Below are 25082 nucleotides of genomic sequence, written 5' to 3' on the forward strand. Positions count from 1 at the left end.
TGCCCTGACCAACACAGCAGGTTGATCTAATTTTTAAGTGCAAACCAGGCCCTAGTATAAGCAGCCTTTGTGTGGTAAGTGCACACACCATGTGCGTGGACTAGGCCCTAGAGGGTCTGTGCCTCCCGCACCAGAGGGCCGGGTGCTCCCCTACACCCGGGGCGTGAGGCTGAAGGGGTTAGAGAGAATGAAGTGCCCAGATGTTGTGGTGACGGGACTGTGCAAGGCCCTTGGTACATGGGGTGTGAGGCCGAGATCCTGACCCCAGAACACCCTGCTCTCTAGGCCCCCCTGGACAGGCTCCTGGGAGACCCCGTTTGTGTGGCCAGAGCCCTGAACTCCCCTGCGCACGCCTCTCTGGAGAAGCCCCGCCCCCTCTGGCTGATGCCTGGCCCCTCTCAGTGGCCCGCGGGGGCGATTGTCACGCGGCCCCCCCCGTCACCTGGATCACGTGACCGGTGCCGGTGCCATGGCCGGGCTGGGGCTGGCGCTGCTGCTGCTGGGGTTGGTGCCCGTGGGCGCCGTGTGGCCACAGCCCCAGCTGGTCCGCGAGTCGCCGGGCGGGGGTCGCTGCCGCCTGAGCCCCAGCCGGTTTCGGTTCGGCTACGCGCACTCGTCGGCGGTGGGGCCGGGATGCGCGGTGCTGGACCAGGCCTTCCTACGCTACCAGCGGCTGCTGCGCGACGCCGGCCCGCGGGGGCCAGGTGAGGGGCCCGAGGCCGCGGCGGCCCTGCCAGGGGGTACGGGGCACTGCTCCTGGGGGGGCTCCACGGATGTAGCGCCGCCCTGGCGAGTGCGGGAAGCGGCATGGTGAGGGGAGGCTTGGGCGGGCTGCCGTGGAGTTGGGGAGAGCGGTATGGCGCGAGGGGGGATGGGGTGTTATGTTCTGGTGGAGGAGAGGGGTATAGTCGGGGGAGGATGTGGTGAACTGCCCGGGGGGGTGGCAGGTTCCTGCTCTACTAAATGGTTCCCCGGTGTGCGAAGCCCCCACGTTTTGGTATTTCCAATGAAGGCTCGAGGCTGGCAGGCCAGATACCATCTTGCTTCCCCTGTGGTGCAGGTACTTGGCCTGGGCTGGGGTTTGTAGGGATATTGCAGACTTGGGAACAGCAGACCAGTGTGCTTATTATGTGTGTTGGGGTGCTTCACATTGCTACCTCCCTCCTGTTTGGGAAGCACAAAATAAAGCTCTAACTCCTTGTGTAAAGTGGGGTGCTTACCTGGACTGGAAGCTGGTGGGGCTGGGATAGCTTGCCCTATGTCAGCATTGGGCTTTGAATTAATGCATGTCAAGGGACTTTAAAACTTCTGCAAAAGTAGCAATATTTCCATGAAGTTTTTAAAGAGAGTCCTATAGCGACACTTCTTCAAGCACAAATGTTCCACTGCAGTCTTTGCAGCACTGGCAACTTGAAATAAAATATTACTACAAACAAATATGCTGCTGGCTTCATGACTTCTGAGACTCAGGGAAATGGAGTGCATTGGTTTAACATAATGTAAGGTTAATAATGTGACTGTATTGACTAACCAGTAGCACCTCTTCCTGTCAGTTGCAAACCTGCAGCCATTGGGCAAGTTGTCCTCAAAGTGTTTGCATGTCTGATTATGAAAAGTGCGTGCACTGGGTTGGCTTTTGATTACAGCAGCCAAAAGTCTGTGCTTCCTGCTGGTCTGCATGCCCTTGCTCCTCAAAGCAGATTTTACAGTTGGAAATTAACACGTATGGATAGAGGGCAACAAATAGCAACTGCACAAAAATAATTCAGGTGATCCTTTTAGATCACGCCTATGGTACATGTCCTATAATAATAGCTTATGGAACATCTGTGTTGTAACACAACTTTTTCTTTGTAGTGAGTACTGGACTTGTTGGGCTATAACACTGATCTATAGCTGTTGTCCCACAAATACTACAAGCCAAAACCATGTTAATCTGATTGGGGCAGGCAGCAGTGAGTGGGTACAGTTAGATTTGTATATATGAGTCCAGCTGCCTCTTCCTGGGTCACACAAGTAGTATATAATTTCTTCCTTTAAATGCACACACATCTGTTTTCTGTCTTTTAAAAAGCGTGATCTTGTTAAATTTCATAGTAAGATTATATGTTGGTAAACTGGGAGTCAAAGTGGGCTCCTCATTTAAAATGAACCCTTGCAGTAAAATATCTGGTACGGTGCTGTGAATTCTGAGTTTTCAAGACATTGGAAAGTCAATGGCTTGAACCCTCCTAATGGGTCCCTTCCCTAGATTCACACCCAAACTGGCTTCCTGTGAGAACAAAACTGGCTACTAGTTGTCTATTGGAGTCTAGTAGCCCCAGTCATAGATCAGGGTCCCATTGTACTAGTTGCTGAATGAAAATAATATCTAGCTCTTACATCAGACTTTTCGTCAGTACCACTCAAAATGCTTCAGAAAGGAGGTCAGTAACATTATTCTCATTTAACAGATGGAGAAACTGGGGCATAGGCAGGTGAGGGAGAGATAGCTCAGTGGTTTGAGCATTGGCCTGCTAAACCCAGGATTGTGAGTTCAATCCTTGAGGGGGCCATTTAGGGATCTGGGGCAAAAATTGGGGATTGGTCCTACTTTGAGCAGGAGGTTGGACTAGATGAGCTCTTGAGGTCCCTTCCAACACTGATATTCTATGATTCTGTGAAATTACTTGCCCAAGGTCACCCCACAGGCTAGTGCTAGAGCTGGAATAAAACCCAGATCTCGTGATCCTAGTTCAGTGTTCTCCCTGCACCAAAGAGTTAACGATTTTAACATAAAACTATAAGAAACACAAATGAAATCACAGTGAGATGTCAGGTTAATGTTTGTAGCAGATATCCCAATCCTTAATACGAGAGGAAGCACAGCAGTGACTTGGCAAACATCCCCTGAACAAGTGTATATAAAACTCAAGCACACTCAAACAGTACACTGTAGATTGTTTAAGCAAAAGAAGTTTCTTCTGGTTTATTAAAGTTGATGATTACCAAACATTACCCCCCCCACCCCCCCGCCCAGCCTCCAGACCGGCGAACAAAGCAGTTTCTCTTCCCATCTCGCTTCCTGGATCTTGTCAGTTCTGTCAAACACAGGCAGACACTAGATCAGAGGTGGGCAAACTACGGCCCGCGGGACCATCCTCCTCGGCCCCTGAGTTCCTGGCCAAAGAGGCTAGCCCCCAGCCATCCCCTGCTGTCAGCCATCCCCTGTAGTTATGCCGCCATGTGGGCAACACTACTTGCACCCGCCCACCTCCCAGGCTTTCCAATAAGCCTGTCCTTCTGCTCTGAGCAGCATGGTAAGGGAACAGGGGCAGGGGGGTTGGATAAGTAGCAGGAGATCCCAGGGGGCAGTCAGAGGACAGGGAGTGGTTGGATGGGGCAGAGGTTCGGGGGGGCAGTCAGGGGATGGGGAGCAGAGGGTGGTTGGATGGGGGGTGGGGCCCTGGGGGGGTAGTTAGGGAGTGGGGAGTCCCAGGAGGGGGCGGTCAAGGGACAAAGAGCGGGGGGGTTCTGAGGGGGGTGGGAAGTGGGAGGGGATGGGGGCCAGGCTGTTTGGGGGCCTGCCCTCGAGCCAAAAAGTTTGCCCACCCCTGCACTAGATCCCATTTTCATTGGCAATCCAGTTTAATTCTAAGAGTGGTGATAAATTGACCATACTTGATTAAATATGGAAATCACATGAACACTCATTGAGCTCTCATCTGTATGGGATGAGGCTGCTGAATTGGCCTGTGTGTTCTGTTCTGAATTACATTCCTCCCTTTTGTGCATGGGCATCAAGGTGCTTCATAAATATCAATGAATTAACCTGTACTGCCCGCTCGGGTGTCAGGGAAATGTAACCCCCATTCTACAGATGGAGAAACAGGCAGAGCTGACAGGCCAGATCCTCAAAGGCATTTAGGTGCCTAACTCCAAGTCAATGGGAGTTAGGTGCTTAAATGTCTTTGAGGATCTGGACGTAAGTTAATTGCCCAAACTCATAACTGTTTATAAGTATGGGAACAGAATCCAGAGCAGTCCTCCACGCGAGTACTTCAACTACTAGCCTATGTTCCTGCTCTGAAGATGAAAGTGGCACTTATTTTATTCCACCCCACCCCCTTTGGTGTTCACAGGGTGTGATGGTAACCTAGGCATAGAGGGTGTGGGGCCTACAATTCTGGTAACTGTGCTTGTAATCCAAGGTCAGTGCTTGGAGGATTGCCCCTTACTGGAGTTCATTACTGTTGCAAATGCAGGAGGGCATTCACTGCAGGAGAATGTGTCTAGTTCAGAGGTCCCCAAAGTGTGGGACAGGCCCCATAGGGGGTGTGGAGAAACGTTGGGGAGAGGGTGTGGTGGGCCTGGGCCAGCCCCCATGGGGGGCAGGGAGGGAGCACCACCCAGCCCCTCCCAGCTCTGCTCCAGTCCTGCCCCCAACCACCTCCCCAGCTCCTGGCCTTGTCCCCAGCCTCGGCACAGCTTCGCCCTCAGCCATTGGCCACGGTTCTGTTCCCAGTTCAGGGCCAAGGCTGGGGCGAGAGTGGAGCGCACCTGGCTGTGGGCCTGGTTGCCGGCCCCCACAGCCGCCCAGCTACAGCTCCGCTCCCCCGCCCAGCCTTGGCCTCTCGCCCCGCTCCCAGCCCAAGACCCATCTCAGCTCTGGCCCCAGCCTCGGCCCCATTACCCCTGTCTGCGTCCCCCCCACCCATCCCCCTGGGCAGGTGGACGCAAACAGGGGTGGGGGGAGTGACCCTCAACAGTTTGCGGACTACTGGTCTAGTCTCTTTTTAAAAGAAGTTGGGTCAGTTCCAAGCCTTCATGCTCTCAGTGCAGAGGCAGTAAGGAATCAGCTGCCTCACTTCACTCTCTGGGAGGGTTCTAAATGTGAGTACGTTCTCTGTCGCTTTCTCCTTGGGTGTCTTGGTTTCTTTCCTTCTCTTCAAATCCTGTCCATGGCATCGGGGTTCTACTCTTTACCTTGCTTCCCCCTCTCTCCCTTGTGGTGGGCTGCTGCTGCTGTAACTGCACCAGCTTTGGTTTTCTCCACTGTCTTAGCTCTTTCTAGCATGGCCCTGGCCCTGAACATGCTGCTCACTGTTTGAAGAGTAGTTGGAAGGATACCCCTCCACGTGTTACCCTCTCACAAATGCATCTCTATCCTCAGCACATTCTCTCCATCCAGGAGCACCTGCTTTGGCAGGGGAAATTGTCAAGCACCCCTGTCCCCAAGACAAAAAGCAAGGTTTTTCTATCCTGGCAGGAAGGGAACATGACTTACTCCTGGGTTCGTGCTACAAGGTCAAGTACTGAAGGGTGGAAACTTGGTGTGGGATGGCTCATGACTTCCCAGTGAGCCGGTACCTTTTCATGGTGGCTGCAGTCATGTCCTCCAGAATCTAAACTTCCATTTAAAAATATTCCCCTAGCCCTTATTGTCATAAGGCTGTGAACCCAATGTACACTGAGGCTGTAATGTTTGGATAAGTCTGAAGACAGCCTGAAGCAATAGCTCTGAGAAACACAAAATGCATCCCATTAATCAAAAATAAACAGTAAATCACATGCCTAATAACTTGAACCATTTCACCATTGATCAAAGTGGACAAGGAAAGAAGGGAATTGGTAGTATTAGAATTCACTCTGCACAATCTGCCGTGAATGCACCTTATTGCAGGTGAATAGAGCTGGGGTTTGACCAGACTGGAAAATAAACAAGTGGTTCACTCCCAAATCTGACCCTTTAAATAGCAGTGGGAAACTTTTGATTTAAGATCTGAAGGGACCCCACATTTCTAGGTGTTGCTAGAAATATAAACTTACGTGGAATGGTCTCTTAGACTATGAGTTAACTACTTATGCTAAACAATCTGTTCCACCTTGTATTTAGCTGTGATACTGTGTGACCTTTCCCAGACCTGAAGAAGAGCTCTCTGTGGCTCAAAATCTCATCTCTTTCACCAATAGAAGTTGGTCCAATAAAAGATCTTACATCAACCACCTTGTCTTGCTAATATCCTTGGACTAACATGGCTACAACTACACTGCAAACAAAGAATAAAACTAGTATTCACACTTCACCATCTATGCCAGCAGGAAAACATGACCATCAAATCACTTGGAACATTTCTTAGTGCTTGGACTCGTGATTCTGTGTGCCCACATCTTCCTCCTCAGCTTCAACATGTGCTTGCATTCTTTCCAAAGTACAGTGGCTCATGCAGGGCTCAAATTACTTCCCTTGTGACTTGTCTAATTGTGTTGGTTTAAAAAAAAAATCTTATAGCAAGGTTTTGTTAGGTATAACAGAGAAAAGGGAAAAATCCAAGCAATATATGGAAGGATATATTGTGTTCCATTGAACTAGGTTGAATTGGAATTCCAGTTAGAAAGGAGCATTGTGATCGTATTTCAGAGAGTTGGGGAGACTTCAATGTGGATTAGCTACTTATTCAAAATGTGCCCATGCAAAACTCTGATCTAGTTGGTCTGGGTTGTTTGTGTTTGGAGTGAGCATCCAGTGCCCACAAACTAAACCCCTCTGAGCTCCGCAAAATATTCCCATCTACTCAGCCTCCTCTTGCCCTTCTTGAAAGAGCCCGTTCAAACAAATAAACTTTGCAGCCTGACCACCTGGTTACTAAACCTGGCCTCTGGCAGATGGAGGTGTTGTTTCACACTGTATTTTCACACTGTATTTTCCACTGCATGCATCTGATGAAGTGGGCCTTAGCCCATGAAAGCTTAAGCTCAAATAAATTTGTTAGTCTCTAAGCTGCCACAAGTACTCCTCGTTCTTTTTTTTCACATTGACACTGAGAACACCCTCCCAGCAGTACTCTCCCATCCACACAGAAGGCTGATAGCTCAAAGTGCTTTAGCTGATTGCAGCTGTCATGGTGTCAGTTGGTGAGAGAGAATCATAGAATATCAGTCCAACCCCCTGCTCAAAGCAGGAGCAATCCCCAACTAAATTATCTCAGCCAGGGCTTTGTCGAGCCTGAGCTTAAAAACCTCGAAGGAGGGAGATTCCACCACCTCCTTAGGTAACCCATTCCAGTGTGTCACCACCCTCCCCTTGAAAAAGTTTTTCCTAATATCCAACCTAAACCTCCCCCGCTGCAATTTGAGGCCATTATTCTGTAATCTGCTACCACTGAGAACAGCCTAGATCCATCCTCTTTGGAACGCCCTTTTAGGTAGTTGAAAGCAACTATCAAATCTCCCCTCGTTCTTCTCTTCTGCAGACTAAATAATCCCAGTTCCCTCAGACTCTCATATGTCATGTGCTCCAGCCCCCTAATCATTTTTGTTGCCCTCCGCTGGACTCTTTCCAATTTTTCCACATCCTTCTTGTAGTGTGGGGCCTAAAACTGGACACAGTACTCCAGATGAGGCCTCACCAATGCCGAATAGAGGGGAATGATCACGTCCCTCTATCTGTTAGCAATGCTCCTACTTATACAGCCCAAAATGCTGTTAGCCTTCTTGGCAACAAGGGCACACTGTTGACTCATATCCAGCTTCTCGTCCACTGTAATCCCTAGGTCCTTTTCTGCAGAACAGCTGCCTAGCCACTCGGTCCCTAGTCTGTAGCAGTGCATGGAATTCTTCTGTCCTAAGTGTAGGACTCTGCACTTGTCCTTGTTGAACCTCATCAGATTTCTTTTGGCCCAATCCTCTAATTTGTCTAGGTCCCTCTGTATCCTATCCCTACCCTCCAGCGTATCTACCACTCCTCCCAGTTTAGTGTCATCTGCACACTTGCTGAGGGTGGAATCCATGCCATCCTCCAGATCATTAATGAAGATACTGAATAAAACTGGCCCCAGAATCGACCCTTGGGGCACTCCGCTTGATACTGGCTGCCAACCAGACATGGAGCATTTGATCACTACCCGTTGAGCCCGATTATCTAGCCAGCTTTCTGTTCACCTTATATTCCATTCATCCAGCCCATACTTCTTTAACTTGCTGGCAAGAATACTGTGGGAGACCGTGTCAAAAGCTTTGCTAAAGTCAAGGAATAACACGTCCACTGCTTTCCCCTCATCCACAGAGCCAGTTATCTCATCATAGAAGGCAATTAGTTAGTCAGGCATGACTTGCCCTTGGTGAATCTATGCTGACTGCTCCTGATCACTTTCCTATCCTCTAAGTGCTTCAGAATTGATTCCTTGAGGACCTGCTCCATGATTTTTCCAGGGACTGAGGTGAGGCTGACTGGCCAGTAGTTCCCTGAATCCTTCTTCTTCCCTTTTTTAAAGATGGGCAATACATTAGCCTTTTTCAGGTCATCCGGGACCTCCTCTGATCGCCATGAGTTTTCAAAGATAATGGCCAATGGCTCTGCAATCACATCCACCAACTCCTTTAGCACTCTTGGATGCAGTGTATCCGGCCCCATGGTCTTGTGCACGTCCAGCTTTTCTAAATAGAGTCATAGAATCATAGAATATCAGGGTTGGAAGGGACCCCTGAAGGTCATCTAGTCCAACCCCCTGCTCGAAGCAGGACCAATTCCCAGTTAAATCATCCCAGCCAGGGCTTTGTCAAGCCTGACCTTAAAAACCTCTAAGGACGGAGATTCTACCACCTCCCTAGGTAACGCATTCCAGTGTTTCACCACCCTCTTAGTGAAAAAGTTTTTCCTAATATCCAATCTAAACCTCCCCCACTGCAACTTGAGACCATTACTCCTCGTTCTGTCATCTGCTACCATTGAGAACAGTCTAGAGCCATCCTCTTTGGAACCCCCTTTCAGGTAGTTGAAAGCAGCTATCAAATCCCCCCTCATTCTTCTCTTCTGCAGGCTAAACAATCCCAGCCTCTCCTCATAAGTCATGTGTTCTAGACCCCTAATAATTTTTGTTGCCCTTCGCTGGACTCTCTCCAATTTATCCACATCCTTCTTGTAGTGTGGGGCCCAAAACTGGACACAGTACTCCAGATGAGGCCTCACCAATGTCGAATAGAGGGGAACGATCACGTCCCTCGATCTGCTCGCTATGCCCCTACTTATACATCCCAAAATGCCATTGGCCTTCTTGGCAACAAGGGCACACTGCTGACTCATATCCAGCTTCTCGTCCACTGTCACCCCTAGGTCCTTTTCCGCAGAACTGCTGCCTAGCCATTCGGTCCCTAGTCTGTAGCGGTGCATTGGATTCTTCCATCCTAAGTGCAGGACCCTGCACTTATCCTTATTGAACCTCATCAGATTTCTTTTGGCCCAATCCTCCAATTTGTCTAGGTCCTTCTGTATCCTATCCCTCCCCTCCAGCGTATCTACCACTCCTCCCAGTTTAGTATCATCCGCAAATTTGCTGAGAGTGCAATCCACACCATCCTCCAGATCATTTATGAAGATATTGAACAAAACCAGCCCCAGGACCGACCCCTGGGGCACTCCACTTGACACCGGCTGCCAACTAGACATGGAGCCATTGATCACTACCCGTTGAGCCCGACAATCTAGCCAGCCAAATAGTCCTGAACCACTTCTTTCTCCACAGAGGGCTGGTCACCTCCTCCCCATACTGTGCTGCCCAGTGCAATAGTCTGGGAGCTGACCTTGTTTGTGAAGACATTGTCAAAAAAAGCATTGAGTACATTAGCTTTTTCCACATCCTCTGTCCCTAGGTTGCCTCCCCTAGGCAGTTGTCTAGTTAGTCAGAACCCCAACATCTTAAACTCCTGGAAACCAGGTGTGGCCAGTGCAGGTGTCAGGACCCTGTTGGGAACTCAAGTCTGCGCTCCCAGCTCAAATCACCCTTGATGCTTCACTGACCCTAATTTGCTGTGATTGTGGGGGTTTTTTTAAGACTCTTGCTTGTGTTCCAATCCCAGACAATAGCTGGCTCATATAACAACTTCCTGGCACTGCTCTTAGCCTGGATCCTTGGCCAACAGGGTTATTATATGATCGTCTCTATGTCTCAGCTCAAATGGCAAGCATGTCCCCTTCCCTCTGGATGCCTGCTTTATCTATGTTTTTCCAAGGGGTGTGGTTGCTCTGCTACTTGCTTGCTCTCTGATAGTCAAACATACTCTTTCTAGCTAAGATCCATGGGGCTGGCTGGGTGGGACTTAGTTGCGGGCCCTGCTTGGTTATTGTTGCCCCATTAAATTCCTTGCTGGCTGTGGATCTCGTCCCATCCTGGGGATGGCCCTCCATCAAAGGCATATGGGTGCACTTTGCTCTGCTGATGCTCACTGCACTCTTTGTATTAGAGGATTATCTGCATTCATTGGGGTTGGTTGCTAGATCTCACTGGGCCGGTTAGCATGGGGCAAGATTGTCGGGGGAGATTCTATCAAGGCTCAGTGCTTTCCTTACAAAACCCACTTCTGTTGCATGTAGCATTCCCTTCGCATGCTCCTTGGAGAGCTGGGGCAGTATTCTTCTCTTTCTCTCCGGGACAGGTTAAAATCGTATGGGCTATTTGGCTAGTGGGTGCTTTGCCAGCTCTCAGTTCATCATTGAGCAGACAACTCCGTTGCTTCCTGGCGATGCTGCTTAAAGAACAGCTGGTGCCTGATGGAAAATTCTGAAAGGCCTTTGCATTAGAAACAATCCTGCCCTTATTGGATCAGCCTTGCAAGAGAAGAACCACAGCTATTGTTCTGCACTTGGAGAGAGCTGTTTATATCCTGCACTATTGGCCTTCCTCTGCCTACTCATAAAGAAGTCATCTAAAAAAATCCCTTATTCTCCTGACTCGAGTCTCCACTTGACCAAGCTGGGAAATGCTGTCCCTTGTTTCTCTTGGTCTTGGGAAGAGTCCTGGGGTGAGTCAAGGCCCTACCTCTTCAATTTAGTGGTGGCTGTTGCTGTGTCACTCCCTCCAGTAGTGGGGTTGTGAGAAAGGGACATTTCTATCCCTGATACACTATGGGATCTGGGTTTTCTGCTTTGCCGAGCATGGGCAATGTGGCAGCCTTTGTTACTGACCTCTCTGTATTTGGGAGTTAAATTAAAAGGCTTGCTACCCATCCCTTCCTCCTTCCCCATATCCTACAATCTGTCATGGAAATATTTTTTGTGGTTCCTTAGAACCACTCTGCAAACTTTAGCTCACAGCACATGGTCCCTCATGCCATCTGAATACTTGGTGGGCCAGAGCCCTTGGGAAGTCTTAGTCTCTGTAACTGTGTGCACTCTCATTTGGATCCTTTAGCATGTTGGGCCCTTCATCTTCAGCCGAACTGTGTTGGCACTGGTTCCCCCCTTGAGTATTAATCCTCAGGGAGGGGAGTAGCTAATGGTGCTGGTTAAAGTGGACAAAGTATGAGCAGGTGCCATTGGGCCTGGTAGGCAACACCTCTTGCTACTTTAGATCTGAGCTCTTTCTGAGCTGAGACTGGACATAGCTGACCATGGTTCCCAGTGGTGGCTTTACATTACTGCCCCTCAATTAATCATCCTTGAAATTGCTTTGGACAGTCCCACCCCTCGCCCTCCTTGGCCTAGCTGCTCCCATTGGAGTCAGTGAGTGTTTTTGCCGAGGGACTCCAGGTGGAGCAGAGTTAGGCTGATAATGGGTACTTTGGAAAATCCTACCCCAAATCAAAACTGGGCTCTGGTTTGCAGGAAGGAGTGACTAGGGCTTTCACCTGGTGAGCCACCAAGTGCCACTGTATCCTTTCCACTCTTTAACTTGGCTGGGCTTATTCTCCTCTGAACCTGGTGCTGCCTTGGCCGCACGAGGGGGCCTGATCAGTGGGGACTCTCTCTGCTAATTTAATTGGATTGGGGCCTGGTGATAAGATTACATTACATAATCCTCTTGATGCACTCTGAGATGCATCATCATCTTCCCCCACAGTGTTTGGAAATGGGGAGGAATGCCTTGGGGCCTCTGTCTCCATCCAAGTACCCTGAAGCCCTGCAGCCCCTGAGACTGTCTAATAAAACATGACCTCACCTCTTCGCTTTCCAAACAGGGTTCTGCTATCCAAAGTTCTGTGTGAGTTGGTGATAATGTGGACTCTGATCTCCCTTAGCTGCCACTAATCAGTCTAACCAGCCTGTCCTTTGGCCTCTCTAGCGCTGGGGGCAGACGGCACTGGTGAGAGTGGCACTTTCTGCTCAGGTGGTTTGTTAGTTATTGGTCCCGTTGCTGATTCTCCCATCCTGTCCAAGACAGTGCTTATCAGATTCTGCTACATCAGGCTGTTCTTCCAGGTGTCTGGCTTAGGGTTCGAGAGGCAACACACATTACTCATGTTACTGTTGTCCTGGAATGAGAGAATTAGGCAGCAGCCTAGCAAAGGGTTGGCTGGGTTGTTTGTTTGCTTTGTCTTTGTCTTCCAGGACAGGCCTTTGACTTTGGAACTCACTGTCCCCTGTGGTCTGACGAAGCCCCTGTCTCTTGACCTTTATGGCTCTATGAACAGGCAGAGTCCTTGCCTCTCTCTGGATTAATACCTGCATTTGTCCCACTTGCTGGGGCAGTTCTTTTATTGGCAATTGAAGCAACAGTAACATGACATTCAGCTCAGTCTAAGTTTGTTGCTTTAACTAGGCTGTTCGTAGAGTTTCTCTACAGGACCTCTCTTCCAGACCCTAGTTCACTCTGCCCTGACAGCCCTTCCAACCTTCCTTAGCCCCAGCCTGTAGTTAAAAGCCACCCCTACCACACATGTGAGCAGTGATCAGTCAGCACTTCCATCACTTAACGGACAGCAGATACCCTGCAAAGCTTGGCTTGGGAGGCAGAGTGTGCTGAGTTGGTGTTTGGTTAATCCATATTCTGTGTGTGTTGCAGAGGATACGCGACCCTGGGAGCCTCTTTGCGCTGAGTTGCTGGTCTCTGTTGCCACGCCGCATTGTGATGGCTTTCCCGACATGGACTCTGTGGAGAGCTGTAAGCATCAGTCCGTCACAAAGCAAGAACTGCTGGTTGGGTAGCAATGATCAGGACCAAAGATCTAGGCCCACTTTACATGAGGAGGTGATATGCTGCAGCCAGACAGCACTGCCAGGAAGCCCTGGATGCAGTGCAACAAATGCAGGGTGTACCCGGCTGTACAGAATGTGCCCTCTTTTAGGGAGTAATGACTTCTGGCAGCTGTCAATGAGACACTTAACCAGGGAGTCTCCTGTTCCCTGGAACCCACAGTGCTGGGCCCACCACTGAGTCACTGCTGTGGAAAACTTCAGTGCTCTGTCTGTTATACGTAGGATCTTGAGTCCTGCCTCACTGGCGAGCAAGTGGCTCTGAGGGAGTGTGGGGCTGGTTCTGGGCCTACAATTGTCAGGAATATATAGTACTCTCTATCCCTAGATCTCCAAGCCCTCTACAAAGGAGGGCAGTATCATGATTTCCATTTTACATTTGGGGAAACTGAGGCATAGGTGGGGACGTGACTACTGGCCCAAGGTCTCCCAGCAGGCCAGTGCAGAACCAGGAGTAGAACCCAGGTCTCCTGACCCCCTCTCTAGTGCTTTATTTGCTAGGCTATGCTGCTTTCCATACAAACGTCAAGTTTACTGTTGCCCTGTTCTTTCTTTAAACATTTTCACCAGAGACTGTATAAATGGGAAGGCTAAGGAAGGGGTTGATTATATCTGGCTCCCACACATCTTCCATTATTTCAGAAGTCCACCGTTCAGTCTCTGTTGGTGTACACCAGTTATTGTTGAAGTGACCCAAGAGTGCCAAAGGCATTAAGCTAGGCAAGCAGTGTGGATTGGACCCTGGGTGGGAGCAAGGGTTCCTGGTGAAATATTCCTCTTTAAACTATCTAAAACTTGGCAGTGCCCGGCTCAATCCAGGTCCTGGAGCTGGAGCTGTAATAATTTGCGGTGGGGTTCACCCAGCTGGGGAGGGCTGTGCTAGAGGTGCTAACATCCTGTATGATGCTGTGTTTCAGACAAGCTGTCTACTTCAGAGGACCTTTCGCTGCTGTCTTCAGAGAGTGTCTGGGGAGCTCTCCGAGGTGAGGCTGCATTTGCCATTTGGGGTGTCTGTCCCCATTAGTGCTTTTTGCTGAGCCTTGCTGCTGCCTCTACTCCCAGGCCCATTGGATGGAGCATCTCCCTGTTCCAGTGTGTTCTAGCTTGCTTTGTTAATTGGGCTCTTCTTTGGGAGGAATCCATGCCCAAAGCCTAGCTCTGTCTGTCTGCTTCCCACAGGCCTGGAGACCTTCAGCCAGCTCATCTGGAGAGATGAGGACGGGACGGTGAGTGTGACACTTGCTGAGCTGGAGGGAGGCATTGATGCAGTGCAGGGTGATGGGTGCAAACTCTAGTGGGGAAGCCCTGCCCTGCTCTGCCTCATGGGGGAAGTATTGCTTAGCTGCTAAATGTGGCCACGCTGTGGATGGACTGCAAAGAGAATTCTCTTGGGCCTTCCGCCTCAAAGACTGGGGCTTCAGGGGGGAGTTTTTAAACCGGGGACCCAAGTGGACTCCTGGGGCACCAATGAGGTAGTGCAAGTAGGGCTGGGGACCTCATGCTTTGGCAATATAAGGCTCTGAATAGTGCCCAGCCCCTGGCAGGAGGGAGCCATGTCCTGGAACTTTGTACTGATTCTTCTGGCTGGCTTCTCCAAAGTGCCATCTGCAGGCTAATGAAGGCACTCCTGCCCAGCCGTCCTGTGCCCCAGGGAGGTGCAGATCTCTGCCTGGGGAGGCAGCTAACCCTGCTGTAGAAAGCACTCTCCTGATGATGTTATGGTGTCTGTATATTTGCTCTGGGCCTTCCCTGAGGGGGCTGTTCATCTACTGCATGCCCTTTCTTGCAGTTCTACCTCAACAAGACGGACATTGTGGACTTTCCCCGCTTTGCTCACCGGGGCCTGCTGCTGGACACATCTCGCCACTACCTGCCTGTGAGAGCCATCCTAGAGACTCTGGTGTGTGCTCGGGTGCTCAAGCACATGTCCTGCCTTGCTGGCAGGCTTGCCAGCCTTTGATGTGGCATTGTAGGCAGAGCAGTCTGGCTAGCTGTTCCCTTCTGCAGGTCAGCTGGGGGCTTCCTGAGGGCCTCTGGGCCTGGGCACTGCATTGGCTCTGCAGACATGTTTGATGGTGCTATAGGGTCAGATAGTGCCTCCCAACCAGGGCCAGCCCTTACAGCTGGGAATAGGTAAAGCACCATGGCAACGCTCAAGGGCGAGGAGAGGAGCTCACAGAGTGAAGCTGTCTGATGGGTTTCAGCTGTAGTGGAGAGAGGGGCTGTCGGAAGGGGGTTGGGTGGTGGCGGATCTAAACCAAGGACAAATGCTCCTAATGCCCCGCACCCCTTCTAGTTTGCTGTTCTCCTTAGGCCCCTTGTGGGTTCACTCCCTGGGGAACTCACAGCTGACTCATTTGGACTGTTTTCATTCTCTGTGCAGATGAACTGGAGAAAGAGAGAGAGCCCCACAGACCCTCCCACTACCCTCAAAGCTGGCCTTTTCTCTAGGCAGTAGGAACACTAGCCCACTGCACTTGGAGCAAGCCACAGTGGCTTTTCCAGGAAAAACGGGGCCAGAGGGTGGTGATGGAATCCTTGCAGATAGTCCCTTGGAATTATGCTTCTGGTATCTTTTCCCCAAGTCTCCCCCATCCCTGCTGGGGAGCACTGGCATTTCCTGCCAGCCCCAGGGAGTAAAGGACTATAAACCAGTGTGTCTAAATAAGGGGCCTCCCCTGCCTCCCCATGGTTTCCCTTTTCTGTACAATAACTCCTCGCTTAACGTTGTAGTTATGTTCCTGAAAAATGCTACTTTAAGTGAAATGATGTTAAGTGAATCCAGTTTCCCCACAAAAATTAATGTAAAGGGGGAGGGGGTTAGGTTCCAGAGAAATTTTTTTCACCAGACAAAAGACATTATATACATATATAGTATAAGTTCAAACTATTTAATACTGTATTCACCAATGATGATTATGAAGCTTGGTTGAGGCAGGGCATAGTGGGGTCGGGGCGCGGGGGCTTGCCCCACTCTGCCTGGCTGGCGCTCCTGCCAGGGGTTGGGGGCTTGCCCACTCCCCAGCTGGAATGCTGGGCAGGCAGAGTGGGATAAGTCCCTGCACTCTGACCCTGCTTCCCAGCTGGAACGCCAGGTGGGCAGAACGGGGTAAGCTCCCACTCCCCAACCCTGCTCGGAATGCTAGGTGGGCAGAGCAGGGCAAGCCCCCATGCCCCGACCCCTCTCCCTGGCAGGAGCACCGGGTGGGCGGAATGGGGCAAGCCCCCGTACCCTGACCCTGCTCCCCGGCAGGAGCACCAGGTGGGCGGGTGGAGTGAGGCGAGCCAAACAACCTTAGAACAGAACGTTGCGCGACTTTAAACAAATATGTTCTCTAATAGATCAGCAACCTAATAACAAAACAGTGTTAACTGGGATGACTTTAAGTGAGGACTTACTGTACAAAGGGAGTACCCCTGGGGCCTGTCTGTGCAGTGCCTAGGGTATTTCTTTATTTGGCCTTGTTTACAGGATCTTTGTAAATGAGAGACTCGTTCATCTCCTTGGGCCTAATCTCTCTCACCCCTCTCATGATGCTGGTGTCCCTTTCATAGAACCAAATGCAAAGCAGTTCATAGAGCAGGACAAGCTCGGTTTACAGGAACAAGTGTAAGATCTTCTACACTTTCCACAGTATGCATCCGATGAAGTGAGCTGTAGCTCACGAAAGCTTATGCTCAAATAAATTGGTTAGTCTCTAAGGTGCCACAAGTACTCCTTTTCTTTTTGCTAATACGGACTAACACGGCTGTTACTCAGGAACAAGTGTGGGGCAGTCTTGAGATGGACTAGTGTCTCTTCAAATGATTCCCAACTTAACTGAAATAAAGGGAGGAGAAGAGGGATTAAACTTGTTGGGCTCGCTTCAGGAGTAACTGGGTGAAATTTCCTGGCCTGTGCTATTCAGGAGGTCAGATCAGATGATATAATGGTCCCTTCTGCCCTTTGAGTCTTTGATTCTGAAAATGACAGGGAAGGAGAGAGTGATCTAGGGCTTGGAGAAACTTAAGGAGCCGTGGGAAGGTCTGTTTAACTCTGTCCCTTAGCAAGGAACCCCAGAGCATTAGTCTGAAATAGAATATTTCCAGCCACTCCTCACATTGGTGTTTGGCTCTGAAAAATGGCCCTTACTGGTGTGCCCCCTTTGTGCTTGGAGTCTTAGTTGCCAATCTTACTGACAAAACCCAGGCTGTGCTGTGCTTGTAGCCCTGCCAAGCCAAGGTAAACGGCCTAGTGCAGGATTCCCTTGCATTGGCAACACAGTTCTGTTCCATCAGTTCCTCCTGTGCAGATCCTGTGGCAGTTTCACAAGTGTCAAGGGCAGCCCTTGACCTGCAGAACCTCTTACTAGTGACAATGGGTATATCCCCCGTGACTCTCAGATCCCAGAGGGAGCCGGAAGGGCTTGTGTGTGTGTATGAGCCTGTCTTTGTGATTGGAGTTTGTTCCAAATGTAAGTCGAGAGGGAATAGCCCTGGGTATCCTGATCCCCATTGGGAGGCCACTTTGGTATAGAAGGGTGTGCGAAAGCAGGCTGGCTGAGCTGCCAGAGTAGGGCGTGGGTGTGTTTGTCTGAATCCTGTTGCTCTCTTATGGCTCCCCAGGACGTCATGGCTTATAACAAGTTCAACGTATTTCACTGGCACATCGTGGATGACCCCTCCTTCCCGTATGAGAGCGCAGCTTTCCCGGAGCTCAGCCGAAAGGTAGCGCATCCCATTTCCTGTGTGGCACCCTAAACTCTGACATGCTCTCAGAGCAAGCACCAGGGGTCCTGTTCTCCCACCACTAATGTCTGGGGCCCCGATTAAAGCCAGTGGGAGTCCCCTGTGTCCTGCAAAGGAGAAGTTGGCCCCATATTCTTTGTCCTCTCCTGATGGATATCTCTGTGCGTGTGCTCTCTGTGTAAAAGGGGGTCCTCAGCCCATATGCCATCAGGCCAAACCTCTGTGCTGCCCTCAGCACCTGATTCTATTAGTACCCCCTCTGTTAGAAACTGCAGCATCATGCATTCTTTGGCTTTGTGTTGCAAGGAAAGATCAGGTTTGAAATAGAAGCCTGGATCACAAATGAAATGAGTCCAGTGGTCTCAGTCCAGGCCCTGGACAATATTTGCATCACTGAATCGCAACATGCATAACTTAGCATAATTGGCAGTGTTGGTGTCTGACGGATCCAGGGCTGGGATAGCGGGGCGGGTTAGGGCAGGATTGAGGTGCACGGGCAATGTGTGTGGGGTCAGAGCTGGGATAGCAGGGAATACAGGTCCAGGGCTGCGAATGGAGAGACCCTGGCCATGTGCTGCACTTTAGCTGGCATGACTGGTCTCGGTTTAAGAGCCGTATTCTCTAATTCAGCTGTTCTCAAATTGTGGGTTGGGACCCCAAAGTGGGTATCGACCCCATTTTAATGGGGTCACCAGGGGTGGCTTAGACTTGCTGGGGCCGAAGCCTGAGACCCATTGCCCAGGGCTGAAGCTGAAGCCCGATGGCTTCCGCCCTGGGCATCGGGGTTCAAATTACAGGCCCCCTGCCTGGGACTGAAGGCCTGGGGTTTGGCTTGCCCTCCCCACTACCCGGGGGGCAGGGCTAGGGCTTGGGTGGGTTCACGCTTCAGTCCCCCTCCTGGCGTCGTGTAGTAATTTTTGTTGTCAGAAGGGGGTCGCGGTGCAATGAAGTTTGAGAACCCCTGCTCTAATTTCACCCTAGAATGTAAGGAGCAATGCTGGTGACCTGTAACGAGCAAGAGCTTCCTTGCTATCAGCCCTGGGGACAGATCTGGGTCCCCCAGGGGCAGCTGCCCATTTTTCTTCGCTCTTACGTGACTGAGTCAGAACAGAAGTGAGGAAAGAACTTATGCAGTTCCTGGAAATTTGCTGGTCAGCCTGGGAACCCGGGCTGGGCTGCAGCCTGGCAGGAGGAATTCCCAACCACACGCTGGCCTGCTGGGGGAGCACATAAAGTGTAGCCAGTTACTCGGCAGGGGTTGTCTATCCAGACTCCTCCGCTCCAAATGGGAAGTGGTGCTGGCAGTGGCTGCTGCCCAGCTGGTACTGTTGTGGGAGGGAGGCAGAGCTCTGTGCACTGCACCAAAGGTTTCCAGTCATTACAGGTTGCTTGGGCCAGGCACGGGGCCTTTCCTGTTAGCACAGTGGGAAGCTGACTATTGGCGATGGCTAACGATAGGCGGGGTGGGTCTGAATGGGCGCACACTGGAGCAGTAGGGACCTGTGATTCCTGTGCCCTCCCAGGGAGCTTACAATCCCGTCACCCACGTGTACACGCTGAACGACGTGAAGCTGGTGATCGAGTACGCCAGGCTACGTGGGATCCGAGTCATTTCGGAGTTTGACACCCCTGGCCATACCCACTCTTGGGGCCCAGGTAAGGAACGGGGCCTGCCCTAGGCCCCAGAGCAAAGCATGGGTTGGGGATTCTGGGGTTGTGCCCAAAGATGGGTCTCAGTGATCTAGGTCTTAGCACAGATATCCAGCTAGATGTGTGTGCATCCCTTTGTCAGAGCCTGGGCCTGGCCAGTAACTTGCTCTTAGCTATCCTGTCTGCTTGTCTGGTGGGTCTGAGGAACTCAGGGGAGGATATAACCAGGCATAGTACAGGGAGATGCTGTTTGTGCTGTCCTCCCCCGACTGTGTACCTCACTCCTGACCTACAGCATCCTTGCTATCCCAGTCCTGGGCCCCCAACGCCTCTGCCTATACACCTCAGCTCATCTCAGCACACACCTGCTCCATGCCTGTCTCAGAACATTGCTTGCTAATCTGCTTCACAAGCACTGAATTTGTAAGGGAGGAGATGGGGTGGGGGGCCATAATCCAGTCTATGCCCATTAATGAACACAAGATTTAGGCCAGGGGAAGAGAATTCCAGATCTTGGCTAGTCCACGTCCTTCCAGTCAGTTAGTATTGTGCTTTCCTTCGGGAGCACAATAGTCTGGAGCCATCACCCCCTTGTGGGACCTTAGGCCATGTAACTGTTACATTTCCCAGTCCATCTCCTCACTTATGCTAAGAGCCTGGTGTGGAGGGGTCAGGTTCTGGCCCCTTCCCATCCTGCAAAGATGACTCCCTGCACACAGCTACCTGCTCCAGCGCAGCCGCAGAGTTCTCAGCCTTTCTTGGCATACTTGAGGCTGCCTGACCCAAACGAAGCACTGGACTGGGAGTCCAGAGGTCTGGGTCTATTCCCAGTTCTGCCACTGACCTGCTGGCTGACCTTGGGTACATCACTTCCCCTCTCTGTGCCGCAGTCTGCCCCTGTCCAGTGGGGTGATGGGACATACCCCACTTGTGTGCTGTGTGTTGAGATCTGTGGCTGGGATATGCTCGCTTGGTGTTGGGGGCTGTGCACTGGCATGTGCGTTACTGAAGCATGAGATGGGAGAAGACAGCTCCAACCAAGCAGCTGCCTGTCCTGTGTGGAGCCTTTGCTCTCTCCTCTCCCTTGTTTGCTGTGCCTGGAGTTGCCTGGCTGTCCCCTCCAGTGGTGGGGAGCAGCAGGTGGCATTGGCCAGCCAGTGACCCAGAGCTTGGTGGCACGTAAACTCTTCCTTACAGCATTTTTTGGTATTGATCCAGGTGCTCCGGGCTTGCTGACGCCCTGCTATGCAGGCTCGATTCCCTCCGGGGTCCACGGGCCGGTCAACCCCATCCTCAACACCACTTACCAGTTCATGACAGAGCTCTTTAGGGAGATCAGCACTGTGTTCCCAGACTTCTACCTCCACCTTGGTGGCGACGAGGTTGACTTCACCTGCTGGTGGGTTACGCTTCTTTGTAGCTGCTTGACGGCGGCCGGGATAGCAGGGACAAGTCCATGGGATAAATGACCTTGGACTGTCGACTCTGATCACTAGCTAGGAATGGTCTGGATTATAGCAGTGCTTAGAAGCCCCAAATGAGATTGACACCTTGCTGTGCTAGGCACTGTACGTAAATACAGTGAGAGACAGTCCCTGCCGCAGGGAGCTTCCAGGCTAAATAGAAAAGAGAGACAGGGAGGCATGGCAGTGCTATTATCAGTGGGGGAACTGAGGCACAGAGAGGCATGAGGTCACACTGTGTTTGTGGCAGAGCTGGGAACACAACCCGGGTCCTCCGAATTGTGCCTTGGCCACAGACCATCCTTCCTCACTAGCAGTCACTCTTGGCCTAATAAAACAAATCAGCCCCCAGCCTTTGTCCTACTACACAAGGCAAGAGACATTAGCGCTGAGTGGCTGCCCGAGGGAAGCAGACACCACCAGCCCATCCAGAGACAGCTCTCTGGCTTGCATCCTTCAGGCCATTGGGGACGATCCCTCCCACCCTGTAGAGATGGCCATTGAGACACAGCAGCCCCGTGACTCGCTCTCCTTCCTGTTGCTCTCGGCACATGTCTCCAGGGTGCTGCACGCTCCACAGTGTGGCCTGTGCTTTCATACTGCTCCTCTCTTTGATGCACAGGAAGTCGAATCCGGAAGTCCAGGCCTTCATGCAGAGGATGGGGTTTGGCCAAGACTACGCCAAACTGGAGTCTTTCTACATCCAGAGGTGAGGGCTGTGACAGGGGCCTGCAGAGAGCAGCAGCTGCAGCACAACCAGTGTGCCTTCCGTGGCTCACATATCCACCCCACCACTCTGTATTTCCTCCTGGGGAGCAGGCCCCCTTGAGAATACCCACCTCCACTCCAAAGCTGGTACCTGGGTATGGCCCCACCACACCTTGTCCCACGCAGGCTTGTGTGGAGAGTTTACCCCAAAGGGGTTCAGGGTTGGTGATGGCTCTCGATAGTGGGTGGGTGATGGACTGGGAGCCCTGGTTAGGACCTGCCTTGGGATGGGGAAGGGAGAGAACCAAGGTAAGCTCCTGGCCTAGGTAATGTTCGTGTCTAGACACAGGCCCTGACTTGAATGATGGAGGCTCTGGCTGGACTCTCCTTGGTCACTGCAGCTCAGTGATGGGGGAGCTGTCCCTGTTTATTCTGTGCTGCTTCTCTCCTGGCTCCAGGCTGCTGGATATCATCTCTTCCTATGGCAAGGGCTATGTAGTGTGGCAGGAGGTGTTCGATAACGGCGTGAAGGTGAGAGCCGCTCTGTTTTCCTTGCTACAGGCCCCTGGCTCTCAGCAACAGCCGATGCAGTGTGTCTCAGTGTGCCTTGGGAATGGAGGGGCCTGGCTGTGTGTTGATGGAGGGATGTCTGCTTACTGCATGGTCTCCTCCTGCCCCATCCCCTGCTGGGCTCTGCCAGGCACTGGGTTTGCTCTTGGGCCAGGGTTTGGTGGGGGGGGGGAATTCTCCACCCTCGCCCATGGGCTTTTTCCCTCCTTTGTTAGCCATGGTTCTTCCCCTGATTCCTTGTGGCCTGATCCCTTAAGAGGCAGGTCTTTGATCCTGTCCCAGGCATGCTCTCCCTTTAGGTCCATAGCTCCCTCCGCAGCAGGTGTGCTGTTCACAACCTGTGGCTATTCGGTCACAGCCTACTCTATCAGCTGCTCACTATACCCACTCCAGGCCAGTGCAGGGGGCTGGCTCACACCATGACCCTGCTGGTGGTGGGGGTGGGTGAGGAATACAACCAGGCACTGTCACTTGCTGGCATGGCATTTGAGAACTCAGAGCTGCCCTGCTGCTGCAGCCTTGCTGCTCCCTCCTCAGGGAAGGCACTCCCAGCATCTCTCTCTCCAGGCCCCTTCCGCTTCTCTTTCCCCAGCTGAAGCCAGCCACTTCTGCCTGGTACCTTGAGGGGATTGTGGGGGTCAGAGAGGGCGTCGGCTAGGGGAAGAGCAGCAGGGACTCCCCTGGGAGCGAGCTGCCTAGGTACTTACACGGCCCTCATTGCCATAGTAACTGAGCACCTCACACTCTTTTCTCACTGGGAGGCTTGCAGGGGCTGTAGTCTGGGGTACTGAGGCACAGGAAGAGTTCAGAGACTTGACCGAGGTCACATAGGAAGTCCAGAGTCTTAGTCCAGTGCCCTGTCTGCTAGAGCATCCTTCCTAGTTTACCCTTTGGGCTGGGTGCGTGGAGTAGGAAGGATGACGGAAGTGCCCTCCGTGGGGTCAGTTTCACATGAGGGCGCAGCATGCCTGTGCTACATTGCTGTCGGGTAGGGGTGTGGTTGTCTAGAAGAATCGTCTTGCTGACTCTTGCCATTACCAGTGCAGCAGTGACTTCCCATTTCTGCTGCAGGGTCCCAGGCTGAGCTAGCAGGAGAAAAGTGTGTACAGCACAGGGGTGTGTGTGGCTCTGGGGAGTGTGAACTGAGGGTCGTCCTTGGGTTGCACTGTTCCCATGTCCCTGCTGAAGGTCCCCACGTGGGTGGTGTGTGCCTTGCAGTGCTGTGTGCTGCAGATTGCCTCGGGGGCTGTTGGCCTGGCTCTTCTCGTGTGCTAGGGGAATGGGACACGCTGACCCCTTGCATGGAGCATCATGCGTATTTCTGTCATGTGTGGCCAGGTGAAGCCAGACACCATCATCCACGTATGGCGGGAGAACGCCGGGCCGTACCAGCAGGAGGTAGCTCGAGTCACCAAGGCCGGTTACAGGGCCCTGCTGTCTGCCCCCTGGTATCTCAACCGCATCTCATATGGGCAGGACTGGCAGACGGCTTACCAGGTGGAGCCTCTGGAGTTTGAAGGTGTGTCCCTTGCACATGTGGGCTGTGTCAGCCTCCCCTGTGGGGCCTCACACACAGCTGGCTGTCGAGGGGGTGATGTAGCAGTCCTGGCTGGTCAGTCAACTAACAAGCAGGCCAGTCAAGTACTTCCTACTGCTGAACCAAGTGAGCACAAGTTCCTGTGCCCTTGGCTCCAGTGACTGGCAGCTGCCCTGCTTGTCAGGGGATGGGCACTGAACAGCCTCCCTCTGGCGTGAAACAGTCAAACTGTCCTTCAGCACGTGTAGCTGATGTTTGCCATCGGGGACCTCCAGGGCAGAAGCCTGAGTCTCTACAGCTTGAGCTGATTAGCTAAGCCCTGAAGCTGGATGCTATAACAGACTCCTCTCTGTGGGCGGGGACAGAGGGGACATGCCACCCCATATTCTGATCCTTTGTCATTCGAACAAGTGTCTCTTTTGACAGGCAGCCCTGAGCAGAAGGAGCTGGTGATTGGCGGAGAGGCTTGCATGTGGGGTGAATATGTGGATGTAACTAACCTGACGCCCAGGCTCTGGTAAGAGAACCCATCAGAGTGGTGGGGGGCTGGCTTGAGCCCTTCTCTTCTAACATGGGTGATGGTCCTTGGCCCGATTTCCCACTGCATTGTGTAAATTGCAGGGAACTCCACTCCACTGGGGCCAATAGGGTGAGATTGTGGGAAGAGGAGAATTGGGCCGCTGTGTCTCAATGGGAGTACAGCAGGTGTGGTGGTCTCCTGATCTGTCTCCCATCGCTGTAGTGGCTGGCTCACCTGTAAACCTGGATTTATGGCTGTCTGCTTGGATATAGTGAAACTCCACAGAGGGAAGCCCCACGTTGTGGTGAGTGCATCACAGCATCCATAGCGGCTCAGGGTGTAGGGGACCTGTGCCTAGCACGACACTCTATGGGAGGAAGGCAGTGTAGTGGAGGATTCCCTGTTTTCAGAATGTAGATGTACTGGCAGATCTTAGCAGACAGCGTCCTTCCAGTTTGGCATGTTTCCACTGTAAATGCACAGGCCCCGGGTGGCAGGCAACCTTTGTAGATGAGCAGCTGTGCTTTGGTGCTTTAGAGTCCCCATCTTTTGGGTGCTGAATGGTACCAGGCTTTGGTCCTTGTGCCTTACAGTGAATCCCACCTCCATCTGACTGCCTTGTGCTGAACTGAATGGCCTGAATTATTTACAGTCTCCAGTTCCTGCTGGAGCAGAGTTAACTGGCTGTTATCATAGGCTGGGCACAAAGTGGTTCCTTGAGCTCTTGTTTTCCAACGGCTTTTTTTTTAAACACTCACTTGCTAAATTATTATAAAAATAAAAAATAATTACGTTGACTTAAAATGTTGTCCCACCAGACCAGTGGCCTTGCTCTGCTCCTGTCATTCTCATGCCAAACTGGCCTGCTCCAGGCCCCCCAGCTCAATTAGCAAAGGAGAGGTGTCAGCTAGTATTCTCTAGGCCCTGTGGGACTCATTACCTCCTCCAGGAGGGAGGCAT

The 25082-nt window shown here is 51.8% G+C and overlaps 1 protein-coding gene across 6 annotated transcripts in view; it reads left to right on the top strand.

The window, feature by feature from the left end:
* The first annotated feature begins 455 nt into the window (after window positions 1-455).
* Window positions 456-25082, top strand: part of HEXA (hexosaminidase subunit alpha) — a 32052-nt gene continuing 7425 nt past the window's right edge. For 3 of the 6 annotated variants that reach the window (XR_013347285.1, XM_077827945.1, XM_077827946.1), the window contains exons 1-12: window positions 456-740; window positions 12756-12854; window positions 13864-13929; window positions 14126-14172; window positions 14736-14846; window positions 17552-17653; window positions 19198-19330; window positions 20543-20723; window positions 21410-21496; window positions 21954-22026; window positions 23404-23584; window positions 24029-24119. Coding sequence is in view for 5 of the 6 variants with exons in the window: in XM_077827945.1 (XP_077684071.1) it covers window positions 470-740; window positions 12756-12854; window positions 13864-13929; window positions 14126-14172; window positions 14736-14846; window positions 17552-17653; window positions 19198-19330; window positions 20543-20723; window positions 21410-21496; window positions 21954-22026; window positions 23404-23584; window positions 24029-24119 (1442 nt within the window). In the remaining variant the exon portion in view is untranslated. The remainder of the gene's footprint in view (window positions 741-12755; window positions 12855-13863; window positions 13930-14125; window positions 14173-14735; window positions 14847-17551; window positions 17654-19197; window positions 19331-20542; window positions 20724-21409; window positions 21497-21953; window positions 22027-23403; window positions 23585-24028; window positions 24120-25082) is intronic. The other 3 variants (XM_077827947.1, XM_077827948.1, XM_077827950.1) reach the window with 3 other exon arrangements.

The sequence above is a fragment of the Eretmochelys imbricata genome, chromosome 10 (assembly GCF_965152235.1).
Source record: "Eretmochelys imbricata isolate rEreImb1 chromosome 10, rEreImb1.hap1, whole genome shotgun sequence".
NCBI classification, from domain to species: Eukaryota; Metazoa; Chordata; order Testudines; family Cheloniidae; genus Eretmochelys; species Eretmochelys imbricata.